Here is a 25,532-nt window from a genome sequence, read left to right as displayed (position 1 = left end):
CATAACTCTTGTACAATGACGACGGAATCATGACCGAATGTCCCCACCAGTGAAGGAGATGTTCTGCCTTCATCTCATCCTGTTCGGTGTGTTCCTCCGGCGTGACACGAATCACAATCGCAACCAACCTAGGTAGCGTGACGGCAGCAATTACGGCAGTGGTGCTTCTGTGGCGAATAGCCAAGGTGGAAAGAGCGAGGGGAATAGCAACGGGAACGGATGGAATACGAAGGATACAGCTGAGGAGCTGCTTAAGGTGAAAATGGATACCTCGTCGACTTCTGTCTCTAGCAACAAAGTCTCTAGGTAAGTAAGGAACTGTAGGTAACGTGGTCCAGCCAAATGAAGAAACGAAGGTCGGCCCAATGCCGTGGAAGACAACAAGGCCGCGCGGGCAGCTTGACCTTGAATCAACATTACATCTTTTCGTCGAATCTTCTTCAAGCTCTCCTTCTTCTTCCTTGTCGGCCCCTGCACGATCCCCCAAACGGACTTCCCTGCTGAGGAATCCACGATGTGGTAGCAGGCGCTGCACTTGTGACAACCGGAGCAGCCTGCGTGGCAGTCTCCGATGAGACAGGGGCGGTCGAAGTGCTTACGAGGGGCGTACTTTGCTGCGAAGCCGACGATGCGGTAGCAGTTGCGGGGTTGGTCGTGGTTGTCGAGAACTTGGTGTCTTCAGAGCTTTTCTCACCGCTGAAATGAGGTGCCGATGAGGTAGCAGCAGGAACCGGAGAAGTAGTCGTCGACGGGCTGCTGCTGCCAGACCGACTGCTCGACTGCCAACCTCTGTTGCGGGAGAGTTCATACCACCAGTTGCGCATCATCCAGCCGTCGAACTCAGTGATTTCGGTCGAGGAACCTGCGAGCATGATGAAGTTCGTCACTCCGGTCGGGGTCCAATCTGGGTGTCATTAGTGCAGCTCAACATAAATGTGACGTGTCACGACGGGGCTGAGGCAGTGTGGCAGTTGGTACCGTAGACTGGAGAAAGGGTTAGTCCCAGGTCAGATCAATGGTCATTCTCGAGGGCTACTATGAGGGAACTCACAATCATCCAAGCCAAACGTGTGTCCCTGTAAGTGTTTCGTGGTCAGTCTTACTGCTAGAAAGAGGCTCTGGGTCAACATACCATTTCATGCAGTAGGATATGAATGTTCTCCGAGCTCAATGCTTCAAGAAAATACTCCTTGCCGACTTGCTGGCCCCAGTCGCCACCAAAACCGCCGCTCAGGCCGTCGGTGAGCCACAGCGATTGGTCATAATGCCGATCAGCGCCGCTGGGGCAGCCGCTGTAGTCGCCGTCCTGGTTGAAGTAGCGGCCGCAAGCTGGCGCGCACTGGGGGACGCCGGCGTCGTCCGTGCCGGTGTAGACGTCGATGCCGCTCGTGTCACCCTCGAGCAGGTTGTTGTCTCGGACGGCCCAGCCGACGACGTTGACGGCGACGTTGGAGAAGGGGAAGTTGTCGTAGCCGTACAGCCACTGGAACCACTTTTGATACTGCACGTTGAGGACCGTGGCGATGGTGGTGCGCTGGGCCGCTGTGACGGACGAGGTCGAATCCCATCGGACACACATACTGATGGTCCTGCTCGACGTTAGTCGTCTATGATGATGCTCAGAGTTGCAAGTTGAAATTCATACCCATTGGTGGCCATGATTTGGTCCCAACCATAGTTCTTGAAGCCATAGAGATTCCCGTCGCTGTACGTCTCCAAGCAATGATCCCAGACCTCCTTCAAGGGAGTTGTCAGCTCGGAAGGCGGGTTCCATCCCGACTGTCTCTTCACAGGGCGGTTCCTGGCATAGCGACGCATAAACGACGGTCGATGGCTGGCAGCTGAGAGCTTCTGCCAGACAGACGGATCAAGGTCGGAGGAGGACGACGAGGAGGGCGTATGGGCGGCCACGGTCGACGCGGCGCAAGCCACCAAACCAGCAGTGGCGATGAAGCGCATGTTGAAGGACGAAACGAAGGACTAGGTTATGTACAGAGAGAAACGAACGTGAATTCAAAGAACGAAACTGGCTGACGAGAGTGAAACTCTAGCAGAAGCAGTCTGAACTGGTGGCGAAGACATATTTATCTTGACACCCCATTTCCCACGTGGATTTTCTCTCCTGGACATCAAGCCCGCTGCTGCCCACCTGCCGCCCGTTGGTGGAGATCATGAAACGCGATAGCCCATCTTACGAGCTCGATGGCTTGATGCGGCCGGGGTGGGTGTCTTTCAGGCAAAGAAGCGTTGCCGTGCGGAAGGACCCGCGTTTGTTTCAACGTCTTCAGGGAGTCCTTACCGGGCAATTAAAGCTAAGACATGACAACGTAGAGCCGAAAGGGTTATAGGGGAGAAAGGATTTGTCGTCCAACCCACCTAGCCCCTGGATAATATCCGAACATTCTAAGCGATAGTTATCCACCGGCCACGTACGCCAACGCTTGGCAGAACTAAGGTCGGTCAACTTCCTATAAAGGAGGAATTCCCGAATCTACCTCCGTACGGCGAGATTCTGCGCTGGCTCATGTTTTGCGAGATTATCTGTCTTCGCACCTCTCACACGACAAGAGTATCCTCTGCCACTGTGTTGCTTACTCACCTCATTGCCTAAGGTAAGGAAGGTGTTGTTCTTCGATATATGTGACTACCTTAGATAAGTTACATGAGTTTTATGTGTTCATGTTTACTGTCAGAGATGACTCCTCACGTTAGGTAGCTACCTACACTCATAGCTCAGAGGATCCAACGCAATATACCCCCCATGCTGCCCACTCTCATGGACCTGCACCGTTGTCATATCAACAACCTCAACCTTGCCGTCACTGCCACCCCCATCCGCGAAACTCGTCCCGGATGTGTATATATCGCGCTCCTCCTCGCCCTCCTCCGCCACCCCTCCTCCTCCCACCCCATTCCCCTCCCCATCCGCGAACCTCACCGTCTTCGCCCCGCTCATCAGACTCCACTGCTTGGGCGACATGCCAAAGTCACTCTCGCCTGGGTACAACACAATGGTAAAGATGCGTCCGGCCGACAGCTGGTGGATGCGCCGGCGGACCTTGTCCAGGTTCGACACCCTCGCAAGCCAGGCGCAGATCGAGCCCGCCGTGAGCGCGACCAGCACGGCCAGCAGCACAAACGCGGGGATGCCATAGGCAAAGTGGTAGCGCGTCCTGCGCACGGCCGGGCGGACGTGGATTATTATGGGGGGGGGAGGCGGCTCTTCTTGTCCTTGCGTATTGATAGGAGTGGTGGAAATCCCCTTGGTCCCAACAACAGCCGACGCGGCGAGGTCCGTCCACAGAAGGTTAATCATCCGGGCGGCGCCTTCTTGCGTCTCACACAGCGCCTGCCAGCGCGTAAACACGGCCATGTCGGCGCGTCCTCGGAGGTCAAACGGCCAGGCCTCGTCCGTGATGCCCTGCCCGGGCGAGCTCAGGTAGATTGTGTTAGCGGCGGCGAAGGGGAACTCGGCGCCGGGTAGGTTGTACTGGCCCGCGGCGAAGTCGGGCCCGGGGTAGAAGGACGCCACGTGCATGTCGTCGCTCCCGAGGCCGATCAGGTACAGCGACGGCTGTTGTACGACCGAGAGGTTGGGGTAGTGGGCCGCCGGGTACGCCGGGGAGATGAGACCCCATATAGGCCGGATGTCGCTGAGGTTGCGACCCGTGTCTTCGACGCCCCAGACGGGGTACGAGTCGGGGGAGGAGTAGGTTTTCTCTGTGATGTTGGTCACGCGCAGCCCGGCGAGGCCGCGGCTGGACTCGGACGGGGGTGGTTGGCCTGGATTCATGCTACTGGTTCCCGCGTCGGTAGAGAAGTCGACGGTTTTGATAGTTGCGCGGACGGCGGTGGCGCACGAGTAGAGCGGCGTGGTCCATTGGCTGCCACGCTCGAAGATGCTTTGTGGCCCGCCGTCGACTCGGCGGGGCGGGCCGCTCACGAGGCCACAGGTGACAAAGATGTTGGTTATGTTTGCTATATCGCCTGACCCGGCGCCGGAACAAATAATACCTGCAGTTAGAGTCAGTATCTGGTAAGGAGTATCGGATGGGAAACTGGGAACTGGGTAAGGTAGGAGACGTACGTATACTGCTGAACCATTCACTCATAGTGACGTTGAACGGGTTTGGGTACTTGGGCTCGTCGTTGGTGTACATGTTGGGGAAAAGGTGAGTCCCATACTTGGACGTGAACCTGGCGGCCCTGTAGTCGACGCCCAACTCGACGTCCAGGGGAAATGACTTGCCCATGGTGGAGTCCACATATTGGAACGCCTTGACGCCAGCAGTCTGGTTTCCGGGATTCGTCACGTTGAGATACATCATGGCGTAGGCGTTGTGCATCATGGCTGCCTTGTACGCCCTGCCCCAAAGGTCCGGGTTGGCCTGCGGATTATCGCGATCGTAGTACGGATATGTGTGGTTGAGGTTGATGAACCCGCCCCGGTCCGTCAGCCGGTAATCAGGAGGGCCGTGGGAAGAAGAGGAGAAGTTCCTCTCGGTAATGGTGAAGTCGAAGGTCAGATTGGTGTTGACGCAGGCCGTGACAGGTTCGACAAACAGCAGGTCCTCCTGCCAGGTGACATTGCGGTCCGGCGGCTGAGGCAGCGTATGGTTCCGGAAACCCACGCCACCCGACCTCGTGTCGACAATGAGGCCCTCGACTAATCTGATCGAGTCCTCCAGGGCAACGCTGTCCACCTGGCGAAACATGCTGACGGCGTACTCGGATCCGTTGTTCAGGTCGCCGCCATCGTCTCTCTTGGTGGTCAGCTGCCGCCACTCAATGTCGAAGAAGTTGGAGACAGTCGTGCCAATGCCACGCGTGCCGCTCGAGTAGAGGTCGCGCAGGACGCGGGGGATGTCTGTGGTCAGACCGTCGGGATAGTCCCAGCTCGCGTGTGTGCTGTTATGGCTGACGACGAGTGTGTCGTTGGTGAAGGGGCATGGTCCGTACCGACTTAACCCTATTCGGTACTCGCACACCCTCGAGAAATTGTAGTGGCCCCGAGGGCTCGTGCCGTAGAAGTAGGCGCTGGTGTCGCGGATATAGGAGAAGTTGCCAACCTCGCGACCTCCCAGTACTGTTTCTTCGTAGAGGCCGAGAGGCGTCACGACACCAGCGATTGCCGTCAGAAAGGTCGTGACGGGGATGGCGAGGGACGCGAGATAGATGGGGGTCCGGACGGCATGGCCGCGGGCGGAATCGGTCCGTAGAAGTGTTGTCCAGTGCGACGACTGGAGGATCTTTGATGCGACAGTCCTAGGGCGCTGAGCGTCAGGACCCGGCTGAGGCAAGGCCCAAGGTCACTGCACTGAGGGTACTGACCATGATGCTGCCGTCTCCTCGTCGCGGAGCAATCCGGCAACCAGGAAGGATATGGCCGTCGGGAGCCAAAGCTGTGCTGTACAGGGCGGATAAGGTAAGCACACGACCGGAGCCTTATAATCAAGGAGAACTCAGTAGAACGTACCAATGACAATACCCAGCGCAATCAAACCGGCTGTATATCCAACTGATAACTCCGCCATTGTGCTGGCCCTATGCAGTGAACATCAACATCAGTGCGGAAGTGCCGAGTGGTATCACCTCTGCTGTCCATGGGTTGTCATAAACGGACGCCTCGACGGGAGCAGACACCGAAGGGAGTTTAATGTTTCCTTGGCAATGAGGCTCTTCGTGGCAAATGCCAAATTGTCCTTGCATGACGATCCGAAAGGAAGGAGCAGGGCTCTGCCTAATCTGCCCAGTTTGCCCAATGAGCGGGAGCGGATAAAGTGCGCCACGATCAAGCTGAAGAATTGATTCACCATCTTCCTTCTGATTTGTCCACTTCATCACACCGAGTGGCACGTAATTATCCCGAGGCTTACGGGTAACTACATACCTTTCCTACTGTGTGCATGCGAGGCTCTCCTGCAGTGCTCGAATGTGCTAGGGATGGAGGTATGCGAATCGCGACCTGCATTTCCAACTTTTTCTGACTGCAGTAACGACAAGCCCACCTGCCAACCTAGAGACTAAGGGCAATCATTCAGATATGGCGCTACACACTCATCTTATCTTGCCTGTCTTACTCCTCGGTTTGTCCCTGTCCGCTCCATACGTTGCCGGCCAGACCGCGACAAGCACAACTGCTACGGCGAGCCGTACTTATGACCCGGGCAATGTCCAAGGACTTCGAGCCTGCTTTGGCGCAGGCTCCATTTGCAAGGTCAAACTCGATCTCCACGACCAATGCGAGGAGCAACAGGAAGCTCAAGGGGACGATGGATACTATGAATGCGTTTGCGGTTCGGGTTATGCTGCCGTCGACGAGGCGTAAGTGGCCCTCATGTTCCATTGCTACACGGACAGAGGGTCTGAACATTGAGTTGGCTGAAACGGTCTAGTTGCGACAACTGTCGCTTAGTCTACGGCATGATCACGTCTAGGCTTTGGAACTACACGGCCACATGCTCCAGCGAGGGCTACACGGTCGCGCCCATTCCCAGCAGTGTTCTCGCCCAGCAGTCCTCGCACAACGCCACCTTTGCTTTGGGTACAGGCGCAACGGCCGTGGAGCCGCTCACAGATCCAGTGACCATCCAGGGGTCGCCCACCGAGCCGCTGCCAACTGTCGCCACCACCTTCAGCCTGCCGCTGCAAACTGGAGCAGCAGCACGTCGGCTGCCGCAGTCTTGGATTCTCGCAGGTTTGGCAATGGCGCATGTACTGCTAGGTATACGGCAATAGGGAAGAATCGAAGCTCAGGATACCATGCTATCTATAGCTAGGGTGCCTTACGTGCCTCATCTTTGGATACTGTAACACACCGCGAAGAGTCCGTGTGTTGGGGCCCGGAGATACATTGTAGGTCAAGCTCTTAACTTCAACGGCGTCTTTCCCTTCCATATTCATGTTGATAGGCTGATAGCGGCATTGGGCGGGCTGTGATGTCTTACTGTAATGTACCTTACCATGACTCAGACAATATTAACCTGGCCGCACCAAACCTTGAATAAAGGGGACAAGGGCAGGGGAAATAACACTGTCCCGCACCAGCTTCAAACAGGTCTTGCGCTCCGATACCACGTATACGAGAATGGAAGTTTGTAGCCGAAATGCAAATGGAAATGACTGTGGATTGTTCGCCCAACACCGCACTCCGGAGAGATGTCGGCGCGCCTAAGTCACCTATACCGTGACTCGAACCAAGAACAGAAACAAACCAGACTGCGAAGATTGTGTACCATGGCTGAAAGAAAGACAGGAAAACCCTCAGATATCTTCGGCAAACGCCGCCTGCTCCATGTTGTCAACGGCTAGACGATAGTAAATGGAATCCCCATCTCCAACAAAAGCAGTTGCTAGTTGCCATGATCTAAGAGCACTTCCGCGCGGCCTTGCCGATGCAGTTGATTCCGGAAATGCACTCCCAGGGAGCGTCGCCACGTCCGGCGCAGTTCAGAAGCTAAAGCAGAGCCAGAAAGTCAGCACGTTTCTCAAGAGTAGACAGGGCGTTTTGAACAAGGTCCGGGCATACCTTGGGGGAGCAGTCGAGGATCAGGCTCCAGGCGCCAACACACTTGACCCAGCTGACGACGCGGGAGCCGTACTTCTTGATAATGGGAGCCAGCCGGGCGAGGACGCGGATCAAGCCGAGGGCGCGCTTCTCCACAACATCGTCACGAGCCGCGAGGACGGCGTCGTCGAGGGTGTCAAGGCTGACTTCGGTGCCGTTGCCCTGGAAGCCACGAACTGAAGATTTCAAACAGAGTTAGTTCCAGTCGCTGAGCAATCCAACAAGAGTAGGAAGGGGAAGGGTTCACCTTCGCCATTGGCATCGATAATCAGATAACCGTTGGAGACGCCGTCGACCACGATTTCGACCTTGCTGCTGCCATCATCCAGATCCTGGGTGACGATGTCGACGTTCTCGTCGTCGCGGATTGCCAAGGGCTCCGAGTTCAGCGCGGCAGCGACCTCGCGCTTTGCGACGGCGTCATCGTAAGAGTCGTAGGGGACGGCGGCGGCCGAGGCAAGAGCCACCATGGTGCAAAGAAGAGTGGTGAAGATCTTCATTTTGGCGAAGTGTGACTGAGAAATCTTCTTTGATGGATTTTGTCTGTTGTGCGTTGAGGGTTGGAGGCAAACTGGGGAAGGCAGGAGACCTGGATTGAATAAAGGCGATGGATGATGATGGCGAGAAAAAGCAGTGGATGATCTGGAGGATGTGACTGCTTTTATACATCTCTCGAGCCTGCCCAGGCATGTTGAACTTGTCTCCCCAAGCACCCTGATGACAGCATTGAAGGCTGCAAGTCTTGGTATTCTGCCACCGCGTCGAATCCTCAGTTGCGATCACTGTTGCTAGGTATCCAAGTCATCGTCACAGCGAAATGGATATTTCGGACAAATCCTTTCATGCTCCGCTCATAAGAAAATAGCCAAGACAACAGCTATGTTTAGTAGTCTCCCCATCGACATAAGAGAGGTTGATTTCTTCATAGCCATAGTTGTCTTGCCGTCGGAGGAACTGTTACATACGATCTCCATAAGCGTACCTGCCAAGAACTTGACTGCTCGTCATCAGCTAGGGCGTGTATCTGCAGATCCAAGATGCTAGAACCCCAAGAAAAAAGGGGCAAGTGCCCTGATCTCTCAAACTTAGAAAACTTGGACGCCTTACGGCTATACTTAGGACCACCACCTTGAATGTCGGACGAACATGTATCCGCTGGTTCCATTGCATTGCTACGTCAGGTAGATCGCCAAGATTACAGCGCCGCACAACGTTGTGGATCTGGGGTGCCCAGAGCTAGGCGAGCTTTCAGCTCTCAGTTCAGCCACTCGGGGCCCATTACACATACCTAAACATGTTTCTCAAGCATCTAAATTTAGACGTCATATTCCCCTATGAGAGGAGAGGAGACGTGCCAAGTGCGGCGACCCCACGATGAGATGTTCGTGCCCGAGCACGTTGTAAATAGACACTCCAAAGTAAGATGGGTCGCGCTTGAATCGTCAGGGACTGGGGGCACTTTCTGTTAACTTCCCAACCTGATTCGTTTCCTTGTAAAAGTGATTGAGTGACATCACAGTGCATGACAACTTCCACAAAGGCATACTATCTGCCCCGTGGTCTATGAACAGTTAGTTCTAGACTAACTATCTCCTCGTCGGGCAGAAAACATAAAAAAAGACTAAAAAAAAGAAAGAGAACTTCATTCGAGGTAGGTACCTAAGGTATTTGGGTGGGCGGGAGTCTCGTAGAAGAAGCCAGATGAGATCATGACCCGAAACAAATCGTCCCTGAAATAACTCAGTGATTCAAAAGAAACCGAACATTGAGATAGAGGAATCGGCGGTGCTGTGCACCTCATGATAACCAACCCAAGTGTTGCCTACCTAGAAGTTCGCCGTCACACCGGGCTGAATCCCCTCCAGCTTCGCCTTCAATTCGACCCACAAGCGATCCTGCACGTCGGGATTCTGCGTCACGACCTCGGACGGCTCAGCGATCTTGCAGTCCTCCAGGTATTGCCCGTGCGATTCTGGCCCTTGCACGCCAGCATCGACCAGCGTCCTGCTGCCGTTCTCGGTCGACCTCGCCAGCAACATCTTCATGCCCGTGAACATGATCTTTTGCATGCCCTTGGCTTCGCGGGAGAGGCCCGAATGACATAACCCCGGGCTCACGAGGTTGATCGTGACCGGGTACGTGTCTGCAGGATGCTCCTTGGCGATGCTCCGGACGGCGAAGATGCCCAGTAGCTTGGAGATTGGGTAGCGGTCCCTCCAGTACCTGCCGCCGGCGTAGTTTCTGTCGTTGACTGCAGCCAGGATATTGACCTCCTCCATCTGCGGAAACGTGGTGTGCCTGTGCGCCCCGGAGCTCGTGATCACGAGGCTCGGGCGTGTCTTGAACTGCTCCGCCGTGGACCTGAGCTTGGGCAAAACCAGCGCCACGAGCAAGAAGGTTGAGACGTAGTTAACCGTGATGCCGGTCTCGTTGTCCTCGGCCATTGCAAACTCGGCACGCACGAGGCCGGCATTGGCATGGAAGATGTCGATCCGGTCGAGTTCGGATTCAATACGAGCTGCAAATGCTTTCACGCTGACGTAGCTTGCCATGTCGACCTGCCATACTTCGATCGATACTCCTTTCGCGGCGGTGGTTAAGATGTCCTGCTTCGCGGCCTCGCCTTTGTCGACGTTCCGGGCCGCGAGGATCAGCTTGCTCGCGCCCAGGCGAGCGTAGTGTCGCGCGGCTTCCTTTCCCAGGCCTGTGTTGCTGCCAGTAATGACGATGGTCTGGCCAGCATAGTTGGTGTTGGGGTAGGGCAGTCTCCACGATTCTATGAGCTGGCTGTATAGGAAGCCCATGACTGGACTGCGCAAGCGAAAGAAGCTCTGGTTGCTTGGTTGAGTAACTTAAGGTCGGGTGCTGACAAAGGTAACATTCCAGCGCGAAGCGTCAAGTAAAGACTAAAGGACACTAGAAACCCGATTCCTTCATTGTTAAGGAACTGCCGTTTTTTGAATCCGCATAATCCGGAGGACGGAGTAGGAGCACTCATATCTCTCCGAGACTCCAGGGAGTAATTCCAGCGCTGGCGATGAAGCGACAGGCCTAAGCCACACGTTGCCAATGCAATAGAACCTGTCGCATTGCTTTCAATCCCACTATTCCCTCCAACAAGCACTTCGCGGACTGCCGGAGGTAAGGTGTAAACCCCGAGAGGACGGGATTCCGAAGACCGGCTCCGATCCGGTGGGACATCAACAAAGATGTCGACCGGCTGAACGAATCCAGAATTCAGCAATCATCAGTCAATCCATACACTTTCATTTTCCTCCTTGTTTTTCACACCTCAGACCCCTCGCTGAGGTGATCATTGCAAATTCACAAACAACCCCCCATCCACCAACAACTGCGCGCCGGTGACATAACCACTCAACTCCTCACACGCCAAAAACACCGCCGGCCCGGCCAAATCCCTCGGCTCCCCGGTCCTTCCCAGTGGGATCCGCCCCTCCATGTACCCCCTCTTCCCCTCATCCTTCAAATCCTCCTCATTCAACTGCGTCCGGATGGTCCCCGGCAGCAGCGCATTACACCGTATCCTATACTTGCCCAGCGCCACGGCAGTACTCTGCATCAGGCTCAGCACCCCGGCCTTGGTGGGCGTGTAATGCGTCTGCATGCCGCCGCCGACCAGGGCCGAGATGGAGGATATCCCGATGATGGAGCCCCCCGGCGGAGATTGGTGCCGCGCCATCTGCCGCGCGGCGGCCTGGACGAGGTAAAAGGCGCCGTCGAGGTTGGTGCGGACTGTTTTGGCGTAGAGGTCGTGGTCGAGGTCGAGGAAGTCGGCGAAGGTGCAGATGCCCGCGTTGGAGACGCATATGTCGAGGCGGGTTGCGCCAAAGGTCGCGAGGCAGAAGGTTACGAGTTGTGAGCCTGTTGCTGGGTCGCGCACGTCGCCGGGGAGGTGGGCTAGTCGGCCGCTGGAAGGGTTGTTGGTGCGGAGGGACTCGGCTTCGGCGAGGAGGGAGTCGAGGTGGGGCTTGTCTGTTTCTAGGTCCAAGTGGTTCACGGCGACGTCGCAGCCCTGAGCCAGGAAGGCGAGGGCGATGGCGCGGCCGATGCCTGTTGTGCCGCCTGTGATGATGGCGGTTTTGCCGGCGAGGAGGTTGTTGGGGGCCATGGTTGCCGTTGGGGGAGGGAACTGGGAGTGAGGGATGATGTGACAGAGGAAAGAATGTGGTAGGAAATTTCTAGATCGGATGTTGTTCAGGATTCCGCTAGATGTTGAACTCGACGCAGTGTATCTCGGGCACTCGGGCTTTTTGACCCTGGGCCGAATGAGGTGGATCGCGGGGTCGATGCCACACGAGCATCAAGTCTCGACCCGGCCACGACACTTCAGCCGGAGTGCGACTTTGGCCGGTATACCAGTGAAGCCGAGTGCGTCTATTTACCTTTTCATTTGTGATCCTCTTGCCGATGGTCTAACCAGTCGCTCATCAGCCGGTAATGAATTCTTCCTGCGAGCCGTGTCGAAGCAACCGCACGTTGGGAGCGTGAAGTCAAGGCCATCCGCAGGCGAAGTTAAACGCCCCACTAACCTTGGACGACCCCAATAAATCCACTGGGGCATCTTCATAGATCCACGGTGTTAGATCCCTTTCGGATGGACCCAAGCCACCACCATCAGCGGCACCACACACCACCTATCCAATCAAGGTCACCACCTGACTTTAGTGCATACAACTGGAGCAAATCGCTGTTACTGCGATACATCATCATTCTCTTGAAGCGGCCGGGTCTTGCGCCTATTACAGTGGCTTTTAAAGGCCTCCACAGCGCCAAGCCCAGCCCGGCCCGAGATACATTGGCGTTTGAGTCCTTGATGTAATGGACGTCGGTGATGGTGTTGGCTACGAGACGTGGGTAACCTGCAGGTTGAGGTGGGTCCATCCGAAAGGGTCCGAAACTGGTGGAGCTATTGAGGTGCCCCAGTGGATTTATTGAAGTCGAGCCCGCGGGGCCACTGCACTGTCACTAGGCCCCACTCTCGGGATGAATTACAGCGAGGCCAACGAAGGTCGAGTCAATCGATGGCAGTGCAGGTGGGCGATGTACGGAGGGACAAGGCCATGTTTCATGCGCGGATGGCTCGTACGGATCACGACGGAGATGAAGTAGAATAAACGGTAATGGTGAAGCACTGTTATGATCAAACGGCACTCAACCTACGAGAGGATGACGTCAGTGGCTCAGGGCAGAGGATTAGATCAGACGGCGGCCGAAGAACGGTAGCAACCAGAAACTGTGTTGAATATCCAATGCATCCATCGCTATGCCTCCCGACTCTATGTACAGGCCTATGTACTGCTGAGCTCGCCGAGCTTGACCGCCTTCGGATTTTCCTCCACATGCTCCGTACCATTCACCTCAGTACCGTTCACCCCAGTTCCATTCACCCCGGTCCCATTGACTGCTGGCGCGCCCAGCGAGTTTGTGGGCAGCGTCAGCAGGTAAGTGCTCGGGATAAGCTTCGCCCTCGCCGCCGGGTTCAGCGTCAGCCCGAAACCCGGCTTGTCCAAGTCGGCCGCGGTCAGGAACCCCTTGGTCGGGATGGGCTCGTCAACAAACAGATCGCCGAACACGGGCAACACACTCTTGCCGTCGGGCGAGTTGGCCAGGTACTCCTGGAATGGCGTGTTGGGCTGGCTGATGACGAAGTGGTAGCTGTACGGCCCACTGGCATGCGGGACCACGGGGATGTCGTAGGCCGCCGCCATGGCCGCCACCTTAAGCAGTTCCGTCATGCCGCCCAGCCACATGACGTCGGGCTGGATGATGTCGAGATTGCGGCCCTCGATGAGCTTGCGGAATCCGTACCGCGAGTACTCGTGCTCACCCGTCGTGAACTTGATGGTCGGGTGCGCCCGCTTGATCTGCTCGAACCCATCCGTGTCATCCGGGCTGAGGCACTCCTCCCACCAGTTAATGTTGAGGTCCTGGCACGCCTTGGCAATCTCGATGGTGTAGGGCACGTTGAGCGACATGTAGCAGTCGACCATGAGCGGGAAATCGGGCCCGACCGACTCGCGGTGCTTGCGCAGGAATTCGACATTCCTTTTGAGGCCCGCGTGGCCTTCCTCGGGGCAGTAGGGCAGCGGCACCTTGGCGCCCCAGAAACCCATGGCCTTGGCGGCTGTTGGCTCCGGCCCGGTGCAGTAGAAATTGATGCGGTCCTTCGTGTTGCCGCCGATGAGCTTGTAAACAGGCTCCCCGCGGATCTTTCCCAGCAAGTCCCAAAGAGCGAGGTCGATGACGGAGATGACGGCAACGGGTAACCCCTTGCGGCCGTAGAACATGGATGCGCGGTACATTTGCTCGAAGAGGTGGTTCGTGTTACGGGGATCGGCGCCGATCAGGAAGCGTTCGAAGTGCTGGTGGACTAGCCAGCATGCCGGCGGGCCTGTTCGAGTTAGTGATGCAGCGGGTAAAGAGGTAGGTGCCACATACCGCCAAATCCTGTCGCAAAACCGACGGTACCATCGGTGGCCTCAATTTCAACAAAGAACGAGCCAAGCACGTTGATGCCCCAGCTCGTCCGCGACGCCCTGTACTTCTCCCATCTTGAACATGGCGTTGAGATGGGTGAGTCGATCAGCCTGTGGGGTCAGCTTGTGTTGGTCGCAAGCGCATCGAGACGCCTACCAGTGTCCACCCTTAACGTTGTGATAATCGCCGCCTGGCAACTATTAGTGACCAGTTGAAGTCGCAGGACATGGCACGCACCTGATCCGACACCGCCAATGACAAAGGACCTAATTGCCTTGATGGTTGGGAACTCTCGCGCAGCCATTGTGACGTGATTCAGACGAAGGGTGAAGACGGCCGAGAGGGAAGAGGGCGTAGACTGTGAAAGGATAATGGCCCAGCAATGCCCAACGAGTCTTGGCAGAGGAATGGAAAGGAATCAAACCGACTCGAGGGAAAAAGGCCCTTTTCTTGGTCGCATTGCACGGCCAGACTGGTGGGGCCAAGACGGGTAGGAGTCGGGCACTGTTATCCCGATGATGGAGACATCGAGATGGGAGTTGGGTTTGACCCAGGGCCGCCCTCAGTACCCCCACGATAACACGTGGACACGCTCACCACTCAAACCAACCCCTCCCCCGTGCTGGCTCGTTGGGTCTTTCTCCGAGACGGCCAGTTGGTGATTCAAGAACAGGTCCGTGATGCCGAACTGGCTCTCGTCGGCAGTTTAACCGTGCGGTCTGCCATGGCGATGGACGCCTTCCGGATCGTCCATTAGCAAGCCAACCTGGAACTCAACGGTCCCTCAGGACCCCAAGTTAAGTTAGCGGCTTTGCATTGTGGATTTGGTTTCCAGAATGCAGAAGGAAGAGCCAAGGTTGCATCGCCAAGCGGCGGCTGCAGGTCATCGAGGAGGGACTCGGCGTCGCCTGGTGGCCTCAGCGTATGGAACGAAAGTGTGATATGCAAACTATCGGACTCTGGGAATCAAGCTTCAAAGTTGTGTGCCTAATCGCTATCGTAGCTAAGGCTGTCGTATGGTAGCTTGAACTGAGGCGCTGCACCGACCACGGTCATTTGTTCATGAGAAAACAGTGCATGAAAGCCGATCGAAGGGAAACGCCGACTGTCGGCACCTGGCTTCCCCGCATTGTTCCAATCTCGCTTCCCCACATCTTGTGACCCCAGACCACATGGGCGGACTTCGGGTGACAGGGGCGTGCAGGGATCAGACTCGGGAGTCGGGCGCACTTGGCCCGCGATAAAAACGGCCGAGGCCCATGCTGGCCTCTCCACTGCTTCGTCTCGCTTCTCTACTCATCATTACCCCGAACTGCTCCACGGGCTTATCGGCGGCCACTGCAGTGACTGCACCTGCTCGTTGGCCGGAACCAGGGAGAAGACGCGGTCGCGCAAGCTGGGCGACTGCATCTTTTTGGGTTTCGGCACGTGTCTCAATTCGGCCCCGACACCCGAGACAGCACGCGCCGCATCCCGGCAGGGCATCGGCCTTTGTTTCGGCCCACTTTCCCCCCTTTCCCAACGCTGAGGCTGACACCTTTGCCCGTCGTCAACCGCCGTCGCGGCCGGGCGATCACTCGCCGCGGGCCCCCTGGCACGATGCAGGCCCAAACTCCCCAATACAACGGTCAGGGCCACCAGCCGCTCCAGACGTCGCCGCCTTCCGCACCCCAGCACCCGCACTCCCAGCTGCTCCATCCTCCACAGCCCGACCCCGCAGACAGCGACGATGGCGGCCAGCAAAGTGGAGACGACATCGACAACGACGACGACCACCAAGAGGTAACCCGCCTGGGCAAGCGCAAGCGGCCCATCTCCGTGTCGTAAGTTGCTGTGCTGGCTCTTCCAGCGGATGGGACTATGGGTCTGCCAGTCCGATGCTGATACTTCCCCCAGGTGTGAGCTCTGCAAGCAGCGTAAAGTAGGTTTCGGACCATACCCTTGCGCGACGACACCGCCGCCGACGCCAATTGGACCCGACTGACCCCTACAGGTAAAATGCGATCGGGGACAACCGTCATGCGGGTGGTGCAGCCGCAACGGCGCACTCTGCGAGTACAAGGAGAGAAAGAAGCCGGGGCTGCGCGCGGGTTACGGGCGTGAGCTGGAGCAGCGTCTCGATAAGCTGGAGGAGAGATTAAGGGTGCACGCCGAGATTTTGCAGTCGTTGACGTCCAACACCAGCCCGGGGAGTGGGCAGGGCAGCGCCCTCACACACCCCGCACCACCGAGCTTCAAGGACAGCAACGCCAGCTTGCCGAGTGACCATGGCACGCCGCGTGACACATTACCGCCGATTTTCGCACGGCCAAGCCACGACACGATCCGAACACCACAGGCTGAGACGGCCCTGTTCCTCCAGAAGCCCTCGACGAGCATTGACTTTGGTCTGTCCACGTCGTCGGGCCATGACTCGTTCCCAGCCGCCGTTAGCGCCGCGGTCCAGGAGTACTACGGCACCGGCCATGCTGCACACTTGCAATCCCCGTCGTCGGCGACGCACAACTCGGCACAGATGGCTTCGGAACAAGAGCTTCCCCCATACGACTTGTTGTACGCCTTGGTGGATCTCTACTTCAAGCATATCAACACGTGGTGTCCTATCTTGAATCGCAAGACCACCTTAGATTCGTTGTTCGGGCCGTCCATGATCGACGAGGAAGACAAGATTCTGCTCCACGCCATAGTCGCCGCTGCGCTGCGCTTCTCGACGGACGCGCGGTTGACCGAAGAAAGCCGCCAGCGTTACCACGATGCATCCAAGCAGCGCGTGCTCTTGTACGGCATGGACCACCTGACTGTCAAGTCGCTGCAGGCGCTTGTTATCCTGGCCCTCGACCTCTGCGGCAGCAGCAACGGCCCCCCGGGATGGAACATCATGGCGCTCATCACGCGCGCCGTGGTGCAGCTCGGGCTGGCCGTCGAGAGCAATTCGTTTGCCGTGGCCCCTACTTATTCGTCCATCTACACACTGCGCGCCATGATCCTTCCAGAACCACGCGATTTCATCGAGGAGGAATCCCGGCGGCGACTGTTCTGGATGGTTTATCTTCTCGACCGGTACGCCACCATCGCGACAGCCTTTGAGTTTGGCGTCGACGACAACGAGATTGACCGCACCCTGCCATGCAGAGACGACTTGTGGATCAAGAACCAAAAAGTCGAGACGCGCTGGTTTCGCACTGACGACACCAAGCCGGGCAGTCTCTGCGGAGGCGGTGCCTCGGAGCACGAGGTCGACAAACCCGAAAACCTCGGCGCCTTCAGCTACTACATCGAGATCCTCGGCATCCTCTCCAAGATCCACAAGTTTCTCAAGCAGCCCGTCGACATCAGCGCTCTGTCGGACGTCGAGACGTGGCAGATGCGCTACAAGGAGCTCGACAACACGCTCGCGGCCTGGAAGTTCGGCCTGCCGGGCGAGTACGGCAACATGGCCAAGCTCTTCCAGCCCGCGTCGGCCAAGACGCTCAATTGCGGCTGGGTAATGCTGCACGCCACCTACCACACGGCCGTCATCCGCCTGCACTCGTCGGCCGCCTACCCGACCACGCGCTCGCCCATCTTCACCCCGTCCTACTCAGCCTCGCAGCGCTGCCACGCCGCCGTCGAGAACATCTCGGCGCTGTGCGAGTTCGTCGTCGCCAACGGCCTGCTGGCAAAGCTCGGCCCGCCTTTTGCCTTTACACTGTGGGTCGCCGCCCGGGTGCTGCTCGTGCACGGGAGCACGGTCGAGCGCAAGCTCAGCCCGCAGATTGGCGCGTTTGTCGACACGCTGCGCGAGATGGGCCGGTACTGGCCCGTTGCGGCGAGGTATTGCAGCTTGCTGAGTCGCGTGCTGGATGAGCACCGCGACAGCGAGCGCCAGGGCGGCGGCGAGGTCCCCGGGAGTGTCAAGATCCTGGCGGATATGCGCCGCACGGCGTTTGATTTGGACTTTTTGATTAGTCGCCAGCCGAGGCATGTTCCTCCGCTTGCGGCGGCAGCGGCGAATGCGGCGAATGGGGCTGGGGGGAGTGGTGCTACCAATAATGATAATGGGGGTGGTGGGAATGGTGGCGCCGGGGCGTGGCAGAGCCGGCTGGCAAGTGTCACGCCTGCGTCGAGGACGCCGGCGCCGAACGAGCTCGAGTATCTCGACGTGTTTGATTTTTTCAATGTGCCGCGATTGCCGGTCGGGCCGGGGACCGGCGCGGCTGCCGCTGCCGCTGCCGCCGGGGCGGATGGCAGCGGGAATGGGATGGATGCGGCGGCGGCTGGAAATGGCGCCGTCGTTGGCGTGCCGGGCGAGTTCAACATTACAGACTTTATGGTGGATGCGAACCGCGACTGGCTGTTTCAGCAGGGCGAGTCTAAATATCTTGCTTGATGGGTTGGTTGGTTTCACTACTTGGTTGGCAAAACAGAAATATCATGGGCGGTGGGATTGGATGAAGGGGGCCATATGTGATATCCTGTCGCCATGATTGACGTTCAGCGAGGTGTCTGATAGATTTATGGAGACAAATACTCGTTGGTAATGCTTGTCCTGCTTGCCAGCTGAGAGTTTGCGGTGTTCAGCATGTGAGAACATGAAGTCGTCGTCACGAGGAAGAAGAAGATCGCCAAGATCAGGCAGATGAGGGTTGTCGTAATTAACCACTCACAGCAGCTCTTAAGGCTGCCATACTCCGTACCGCCTCTTTAATGCGGGGTGATCAGAACCTTAAAATCACTCTCCTGCCATCTCGCATCTCCTCACCATAAAGAGGAGTCTGGAAGTTCATCCACTTTTGACTACGAGATCAAAGGCGATCAAGATGGACGAAAAGAGTGCAGGCGATGTCTTGGCGCCGCAGCACCCGGCGTGGAATGACAAGTCCAGACGGCTGGACTCCAAGACGCGGTTCCGCGTTGCCGCGCTGCTCTTTGGTATCTTCCTTCTGGGTTACTTCACCAATCGAGACATTGGGGTTTTCAGCCAAGGGCCTCGCAGCTCCAACAAGGCACCGCACATCCGTCACGATGACCCCATGAATCCATGGGAATCAGTCAGTCCTCTGCAACCTCTTTCCCCTTTCTGGTTCACTAATATTCTCCAGATAACCCCCTCTTCCGAGTTGCACTGGCATCCATGCTACACCTTCATCCACCGCTCCTTCCTCTGCGCCCGCCTGACCGTGCCCATGGACTACGCCCGCCCGCTCAACGTCTCGTCGCAGGACAATAACCACCCCAGAGTCGACATCGCCCTACTCCTGCTCCCCGCCGAGTCATCGTCCTCCTCATCCTTGCTAACAGAAAAGGTGATGAAATCCCCGCTGCTAGTAAATCCCGGCGGACCAGGCGGATCCGGCGTCGCCCTCGCCCTGCTCGTCGGCCCGTCCATGCAAAAGATCCTTGGTCCCGACCAGCCCATCCTGGGCTTCGATCCCCGCGGCATAGGCTTCACGACGCCCAGGGCGGATTGCTGGGCGAAACCGCCGCCGGAGAGCTGTCGTCGTCCGAGTCCGGGCCATCGTCATCATCCCACCACCGCCAACCATTACGACAACAACAGCGACAATAACGCGGGTGATGATGATGATGATGGTGGTGATGGCGGAAGCAGGCGGGGGCGGCCGGGGTGTGAGGAAGACGTCATGACGGGACTGCTGCACCGGTTGGAGTGGGAGAACATGAATGCGGCGTACGGGCTGATGGGAGAGAGCGAGGTGGCGGTGCGGTATCTGGATGCGGCGCAGCGCGGGGTGAATGGGCTCTGTCGGTGGAAGGATGGGCTGGTTGGTGACGACTCGGATGGGGGTGGCAGTGTGTTGAGGTGGGCGGCGACGAGGAATGTGGTGAGGGATATGGTTGAGATCGTCGAGGCGTGGGGGAAGTGGGTTGATACCCTCGACGGGGGGGTGGCGGATGAGATGAGGGGGAAGTTGGTGTATTGGGGGTTCTCGTATGGCACGTACCTTGGTGCGACGTTTGCGCGGACGTTTCCGGAGCGGGTGGGGAGGTTGGTGTTGGATGGGGTGGTGGATGCCGAGTTTTATGAGGAACCGGTTTGGAAGGAGAGTTTGTTGGATGCCGATAACGTGCTGGGGACGTTCTTCCAGTTCTGTGCCGAGACTGGGAGGAAGTGTCAGCTGTACCGGCAGGGCGATGAGGCGGCGGTTGTGCAGAGGAGGTACGAGGCCATCATGGACCGGCTGGAGACCAGCCCGCTCACGTTCAACCACCCGGAGAATCAATATCCGGTCCTCGTGCGGGCCAGTCAGGTCAAGAACATCGTGTTCAGAATTCTATACTCGCCGATTCAGGGGTTCCCTGTCCTGGCATCCGTGCTGAACTTCATCTACGAGGATATGTTCGAGGAACTGGGCGCATTCACCCAAGATCCACAGCTTGTGTGCAGCATATCGGACAACCCATCGGTACTGGGCATGTTGACGGATGCTCAGCGTGCCATCATGTGCGGGGACAAGACACACCCGGTGAGTCAGGGGGTGACTCCTATCCCAAATGGTTATCTAGAGTGTTGACGTCTCCCAGGTGAACATGACTGTCCCCGAAATAACTTCGGCCTACCAAGCCATGGCCGCGAACTCGCAGTTCGCTGACATCTGGATGGGCCTGATGCTACAGTGTAACGGCTGGGACATCTTTCCGCCGGGCCAGGCTCCGACCGACCCCTGGGCTGCGGCGAACCAGATCGAGACGGCCAACCCCGTCCTCTTCCTCTCCAACACGTACGACCCCGTCACGCCGCTCAAGGCGGCCGTCAAAATGGCCCTCAAGTTCAAGGGCGCCGGCCTGCTGGAACAAAAGTCGCAGGGTCATTGCACCCTCTCGGCGGTGTCGAGGTGCACTGCTAGAGCCGTCAGGGACTATGTGACGACGGGGAAGCTTCCTCCGCCTCCCAAGGAGGTCGACGAAAACTTTAACGGAAAGTGGAAGCAGTGCGAAGCTGATGAGGCGCCGTGGAGGAGGCTCGGCACAAGTGAGGTTCACGCGTGGGCGGCCGAGGAGCGGGAAATGGCCGACGGGTGGCGGCATCTGCAGGAGGTTATGGAGACGATGCAAAGATGGGGGGTTGGCAAGAACAATGATCTGGACATGGCGGCAGTCATGAAGCTCGCAAGAGGTGGTCAAACAACGTGATGGGATTTAGTCTGCACTTCCACTGATCCCACGCCATATTTTCCATCACACTTGAAACACTTCTCCTTGCTTTCCTCTGTCTCTGCCTAGTTCAAGTTCTCTCCCCCTTTTTTCCGTTCCTGGCTTCTTTCACCCCCTCTCTGTCGGGAACCTGATTTTCTTGCTTGCCCAATGCGAACAAGCAGCCTCTTGGGGTGCGAGGGTGCAGTCCTGTCAATTGATGCAATGTTGTTCCATGAAAGGTAACCATATGATTACAGTTCTCCCTCTGCCATTCTGATGGCAGCGCGAGTCGAACAGTACCCTATGGTCCGAGAAGACGGGGCGTATGAGCTGTGTCGACTGGGACCAACTTAGGCAACACTCCGAATCGAATATAAGGTACGTTTTGATCTGGACAATGTATTCATTGAAGCTACGCGCGCCTAGTCGTAACGCTGGCAATGGTGTTGGTTAATAATGATGAAGAGCCTTTAACTAGTTATGCGGTAATGATTACAGCAGGAGGTACGCTCCGTACGGTAGGTGTAACCCCACTTGGATTGCACCAGTTCCCCATCTTTGTTCGCGAAATCGTTCATCTCCAGCGTACTAAAGCGCAACGCATCCGGACTTCCGGAGTCATCCACAAGCAAACACTTACCATTATGTACATGCTGCACAAACTCTGTTAAAACGTCCTCTGCGCCCGCGGCATTGATTGAGACCGTATCCATGCTCGCCATACACGGAGTACTGGACTTGAACTTGATGGGAAAAGGACCGAATGTAACCTTACCTGCATCATATGTAGTGGAGACTTGGCACACATCTCCCCACTCTTGCCTCTGTCCAGGTTTCCCAGAATCGGGTGACGTGTGAAGCAGAGGATGTGGCGAGGCAGACTAAACTGGTGCCCAAAAGAATGCTCAGGACCGTGGGTTTTCCGAACACGCTGCCGTTGTGTAGGAGCAAACTGTTTACGATGGTCAGGTACTGGAGTTCATGAGGTTTCATTTCGGGGCAAGCAGTCTCGAGACTTGGCCCACGGCTCCGCATTGTCCGACCTCTCTCTACCGTGTCCAGGTCCGGGGACGGAGTTGGGGCCCACCGAAGCCGGGCTTTGACTGGCTCTGCCGTTTAGGCATTCTGACCGCCCAGAAAGCTTGACGATCTTTGACGGATTCAACCACATGGCTCCATCGCCGCAGAAGTCTCCCCGGGAATCACCCCGGAGTGGCGAGACAGCGTCATCCACCCGGATCTTTGCTTATCCCCGGATGTGTGACTTGACCCCACGGGGCAGCTGCTTTCCCAGAAAAGATATAGGTATGACGGCCCGCTCGCTGTTTCTTCCCATGTCGCACATGCGCCTCGCTCCGAGACTCTTTCCCTCCGAAGCACCACCACGACTATGGATCCGGAGAAGACGGAAGCCCACCAGCATGAGGCGACGGGAACGGTGATGGCAAGACCCGGGACGGGGGTTGCAATCACTATGACGCCCGAACGGCGCGTCGAGGTCGAGAGGAGCATGAAGCGCAAGCTGGATGCGCGCTGCTCCATCTTCATCCTTCTATACATCATGAACTATCTCGACCGCAACAACATCGCCGCCGCCCGCCTCAAGGGCCTGCAGGACGACCTGAACCTGTCCTACAACGAATATGCCACCTGCCTCAGCATCCTCTACGTCGGCTACATCCTGATGCAGGTGCCCTCCAACATGGCCATCAACCTCGTCTCGCGGCCGTCCATCTACATCAGCTGCTCGATGCTGCTATGGGGACTGGTCTCGACCCTCTCGGGCATCGTGACGGGCTTTGGCGGCATGGTCGCCATTCGCTTCTTCCTGGGCTTCATTGAGGCCACGTTCCTCCCCGGCGCTCTGCTCATCTTGTCGAAGTGGTATACGCGTCGCGAGCTGACCACCCGCAACGCTCTCTTGTTCTGCGGCAATCTCATTTCCAACGCCTTCTCGGCCCTGGTCGGAGCCGGCGTCCTGTCCAACATGCAGGGCGTGTTAGGCCATGCCGCCTGGCGATGGCTGTTTTTCAGTAAGTGGGCAGTTTGAAATGTCCTGGTGTATTGAAACTTACAGCTTTTTGTGTAGTCGAGGGCGCCGCCACCATGTTCATCGCCATCGTCGCCGTCTTCATCCTGCCCGACTTGCCACACAACACGCGCGGCTTCACCGAGGAGGAGCGCTACGTTGCGCAGCTGCGCATGACCGAGGACGTTGGCATCGCCGACAGCGACGAGGGCCAAACCGTCTTCACCGGCCTGATTATGGCGCTCAAGGATCCCAAGGTCTATCTGATGATGTTCACGCTGACCGCTTACGTCGTCGGTCTCTCTTTCAACGCCTTTTTCGTACGCAATTCCCACCCCCGGAACCAAAAAAAAAATCATTCCTGCTCCATCTTCGCCTGCAAAGTTGACTGACAGTACACCTAATTCACATAGCCTACCCTCACCGGCACCCTCGGCTTCAGCTACGTCCCGACCCTGCTCATGTCCGCCCCACCCTGGGTCTTTGCCTGTCTCGTCTCGCTGCTCAACGCGTGGCACTCGGACCGCACGCAGGACAAGTTCTGGCACATCACGCTGCCCATCCTGCTGGGCCTGGTCGGTTTCGTCATCTCCATGTCGACGCTCAACACGGCCGCGCGCTACCTCGCCCTCTTTTTGCAGGCCAGCAGCTACGCCGGCTTCATCGTGTTTTACTCGTGGATTTCGTCGTCGTTTCCGCGGCCGCCCGCCAAGCGGGCTGTGGCGATTGCCATGATCAATGCGTTCAGCCAGCTTGGCAATGTCGCGGGCTCGTATGTGTGGAACTTGACCGAGGATGGGTTCCGTAAGAGCTATGGGATTGTTACGGCTATGTTTGGAGTTACGATCCTGGGGTGTGCGGTGTTCAAGATGGTGTTGGTGAGGATGAACCGGCTGTTGGCGGAGGAGGAAGAAAGGGGTGCGGCTGGGGGTGGTAGTGAGAAGGGCGTTGAGACGGCTCCGGGCCCGGAGACGCTGAGTAAAGGGTTCAGGTACTTGGTGTAGTTCTGTTAATTACTCTAGAACGGAAAAGACAATAGAAGGTTTCTCTTCTCTCAAGGTTCCTCAGAAATCACGCAGGTGGGTGAACATGCTAGAAATATTGATGCCGCCTGCGCCCGCTCAAGCCCACCGTCTACGGCTGCTGTGTTCAGGAGGCCCCTATTGACATCTGCTTTATGGACATTAGTTGTTAGCGTTCTGACGCAAACATGCCTGTACCATGAACGCGCTGGCTACCCTGCCTTCGGCACAGCTCTGTATCTTTTTCAACCTCTGTGGTACTGTTCTAACATTTACTGTGGTAAGGCAATATTCGGCGAAGGAAGAGAGCAGTTGGGCCAATAGTTTTTGAGCATGGCGGTTTTTTTTTGGGAGTCCGGGATTGACGGGGTTCTGAGTTTGGCAAGGATTATCATGGCGGAAACAGTGATGTTGATATGCAGGCTATCTTCCTGGACGACTCAAGGCCTCGGGCAATGGCCTTCCAGGAACTTATCGGTTGATCTACGCGCCTCGATCAGGTAGTCTTCGGCCCAGGGAGTGTATCTGTGTATTTGGCTGTCTTCTTCCTCAACACTGACAAAACATCTACAATAACAACCGCGTAGGTTGGTCAAGTCAAGGTGACGGCAAGGGCGAGACAAAGTCAGCTCCGGCATAACTTCCCGCCGGCCTGCCTTGAGGATTTCGGATTGCTCCCCCTCAAAACTTGCAGGGGGTGGCCCCGCGAGGCTGTACGCCACTCTCCGGACCCTTTAGGGGAAGCATTTGTTACCATTCTCAAATCTTGGCATCCTTCATACAAAACCATTTAGCAGCGTAGATTCGTGCCCACTGTCGCCATGGCTTTGACGACGACCGTGTCGAGGGCAAATCTTGGCGCCCTCACCACGACCTTCACGCTGGCAAGCGGATGCGATGTACCTTTCGTCAACTTCCGCACAAAGCGGTGGTTTCGTTGAAAAGCCGGGAGAACGCTGCGTAGCCCATGGCACGGGAACAGACCAGGTCCTTGTGCGCCTCGTCGCAGAACCATGCTTCCCCGGCGCCCTCGGCTCCTTCATCAACAGCGACGGTGGCTACCTCACAAAATTCCCCGTCTACTCGCTGGGGACTGGGTGCTTGTCCGGCTACATGCCCGCCTGCACCCTTGCGCGTAAATAGGGAGAGCCCGCTCCGACTACGGAGTACATAGTCACGGCCAATAATGAGATCTGGAACATGCTCTTCGAGGGGGAGACGGCGACGGGATGCTGTCCTAGGTAGGTGCACAACATCAAAGCCTGCTGCACCACCTGCAACG

At 57.1% G+C, this 25,532-nt stretch overlaps 10 protein-coding genes and 1 pseudogene across 11 annotated transcripts; 4 read left to right on the top strand and 7 right to left on the bottom strand.

Annotated features, from left to right (window-relative positions):
• Positions 1–440: 440 nt before the first annotated feature.
• Positions 441–2,420, bottom strand: N657DRAFT_707012 (uncharacterized protein; the record flags this gene model as incomplete). The annotated part of the gene is made up of 4 exons (XM_062797391.1): positions 1,646–2,420; positions 1,133–1,589; positions 1,052–1,076; positions 441–904 (listed from the first exon to the last, which is right to left on the bottom strand). The coding sequence occupies exons 1-4, from the start codon at positions 1,957–1,959 to the stop codon at positions 441–443; spliced, it is 1,260 nt and encodes a 419-aa protein (XP_062643346.1). The 5' UTR covers positions 1,960–2,420.
• Positions 2,421–2,622: 202 nt separating this feature from the next.
• Positions 2,623–5,679, bottom strand: N657DRAFT_650068 (uncharacterized protein). The gene is made up of 4 exons (XM_062793857.1): positions 5,477–5,679; positions 5,332–5,407; positions 4,088–5,265; positions 2,623–4,014 (listed from the first exon to the last, which is right to left on the bottom strand). Exons 1-4 carry the CDS (start codon positions 5,532–5,534, stop codon positions 2,717–2,719), a joined length of 2,610 nt encoding a protein of 869 aa, XP_062643345.1. The 5' UTR covers positions 5,535–5,679; the 3' UTR covers positions 2,623–2,716.
• Positions 5,680–5,987: 308 nt separating this feature from the next.
• On the top strand, positions 5,988–7,091 carry N657DRAFT_650067 (uncharacterized protein). The gene is made up of 2 exons (XM_062793856.1): positions 5,988–6,324; positions 6,396–7,091. Exons 1-2 carry the CDS (start codon positions 6,044–6,046, stop codon positions 6,736–6,738), a joined length of 624 nt encoding a protein of 207 aa, XP_062643344.1. The 5' UTR covers positions 5,988–6,043; the 3' UTR covers positions 6,739–7,091.
• Positions 7,051–8,285, bottom strand: N657DRAFT_255395 (annotated as a pseudogene; the record flags this gene model as incomplete). Its single annotated transcript has 3 exons — positions 7,051–7,456; positions 7,529–7,743; positions 7,815–8,285. Coding segments are annotated over 3 exons (776 nt in total), but the record flags the coding sequence as incomplete, so codon positions are not given.
• Positions 8,286–9,393: 1,108 nt separating this feature from the next.
• N657DRAFT_581509 (NAD(P)-binding protein) lies at positions 9,394–10,371 on the bottom strand (the record flags this gene model as incomplete). The annotated part of the gene is made up of 1 exon (XM_062789537.1): positions 9,394–10,371. The coding sequence occupies one exon, from the start codon at positions 10,369–10,371 to the stop codon at positions 9,394–9,396; it is 978 nt and encodes a 325-aa protein (XP_062643343.1).
• Positions 10,372–10,838: 467 nt separating this feature from the next.
• Positions 10,839–11,768, bottom strand: N657DRAFT_650065 (NAD(P)-binding protein). The gene has a single exon (XM_062793855.1). It carries the CDS (start codon positions 11,694–11,696, stop codon positions 10,881–10,883), a length of 816 nt encoding a protein of 271 aa, XP_062643342.1. The 5' UTR covers positions 11,697–11,768; the 3' UTR covers positions 10,839–10,880.
• Positions 11,769–12,876: 1,108 nt separating this feature from the next.
• N657DRAFT_684365 (enolase C-terminal domain-like protein) lies at positions 12,877–14,369 on the bottom strand (the record flags this gene model as incomplete). The annotated part of the gene is made up of 4 exons (XM_062796672.1): positions 12,877–13,979; positions 14,027–14,175; positions 14,222–14,255; positions 14,303–14,369. The coding sequence occupies 4 exons, from the start codon at positions 14,367–14,369 to the stop codon at positions 12,877–12,879; spliced, it is 1,353 nt and encodes a 450-aa protein (XP_062643341.1).
• A 1,295-nt stretch (positions 14,370–15,664) lies between these two features.
• On the top strand, positions 15,665–18,434 carry N657DRAFT_684364 (uncharacterized protein; the record flags this gene model as incomplete). Its single annotated transcript, XM_062796671.1, has 3 exons — positions 15,665–15,888; positions 15,962–15,986; positions 16,059–18,434. The coding sequence occupies 3 exons, from the start codon at positions 15,665–15,667 to the stop codon at positions 18,432–18,434; spliced, it is 2,625 nt and encodes an 874-aa protein (XP_062643340.1).
• A 643-nt stretch (positions 18,435–19,077) lies between these two features.
• On the top strand, positions 19,078–21,196 carry N657DRAFT_581518 (alpha/beta-hydrolase; the record flags this gene model as incomplete). The annotated part of the gene is made up of 3 exons (XM_062789538.1): positions 19,078–19,095; positions 19,147–20,529; positions 20,588–21,196. 3 exons carry the CDS (start codon positions 19,078–19,080, stop codon positions 21,194–21,196), a joined length of 2,010 nt encoding a protein of 669 aa, XP_062643339.1.
• Positions 21,197–21,925: 729 nt separating this feature from the next.
• N657DRAFT_255310 (uncharacterized protein) lies at positions 21,926–22,412 on the bottom strand. Its single transcript, XM_062786458.1, has one exon. It carries the CDS (start codon positions 22,232–22,234, stop codon positions 21,980–21,982), a length of 255 nt encoding a protein of 84 aa, XP_062643338.1. The 5' UTR covers positions 22,235–22,412; the 3' UTR covers positions 21,926–21,979.
• Positions 22,413–22,673: 261 nt separating this feature from the next.
• Positions 22,674–24,232, top strand: N657DRAFT_581465 (MFS general substrate transporter; the record flags this gene model as incomplete). Its single annotated transcript, XM_062789532.1, has 3 exons — positions 22,674–23,232; positions 23,289–23,548; positions 23,642–24,232. 3 exons carry the CDS (start codon positions 22,674–22,676, stop codon positions 24,230–24,232), a joined length of 1,410 nt encoding a protein of 469 aa, XP_062643337.1.
• Positions 24,233–25,532: the final 1,300 nt, after the last annotated feature.

This window comes from Parathielavia appendiculata (assembly GCF_033297405.1).
Source record: "Parathielavia appendiculata strain CBS 731.68 unplaced genomic scaffold N657scaffold_25, whole genome shotgun sequence".
NCBI lineage: Eukaryota > Fungi > Ascomycota > Sordariomycetes > Sordariales > Chaetomiaceae > Parathielavia > Parathielavia appendiculata.
The sequence above is the reverse complement of the archived record's forward strand: the minus strand, read 5'-3'. Positions and strand labels throughout refer to the sequence as shown.

What these genes read in the sequence shown, in the direction of transcription:
- N657DRAFT_650065 (XM_062793855.1), bottom strand. Translation starts at nt 11,696, where the DNA reads ATGGCCCCCAACAACCTCCTCGCCGGCAAAACCGCCATCATCACAGGC.
- N657DRAFT_650068 (XM_062793857.1), bottom strand. Translation starts at nt 5,534, where the DNA reads ATGGCGGAGTTATCAGTTGGATATACAGCCGGTTTGATTGCGCTGGGT. An exon ending in TGCGCTGGGTATTGTCATTG is followed by an intron (nt 5,408 to 5,476) that starts GTACGTTCTACT and finishes CGCCCTGTACAG; the next exon opens with CACAGCTTTGGCTCCCGACG. An exon ending in GAGGAGACGGCAGCATCATG is followed by an intron (nt 5,266 to 5,331) that starts GTCAGTACCCTC and finishes TCAGCGCCCTAG; the next exon opens with GACTGTCGCATCAAAGATCC.
- N657DRAFT_650067 (XM_062793856.1), top strand. Translation starts at nt 6,044, where the DNA reads ATGGCGCTACACACTCATCTTATCTTGCCTGTCTTACTCCTCGGTTTG. An exon ending in TATGCTGCCGTCGACGAGGC is followed by an intron (nt 6,325 to 6,395) that starts GTAAGTGGCCCT and finishes GAAACGGTCTAG; the next exon opens with TTGCGACAACTGTCGCTTAG.
- N657DRAFT_255310 (XM_062786458.1), bottom strand. Translation starts at nt 22,234, where the DNA reads ATGCGGAGCCGTGGGCCAAGTCTCGAGACTGCTTGCCCCGAAATGAAA.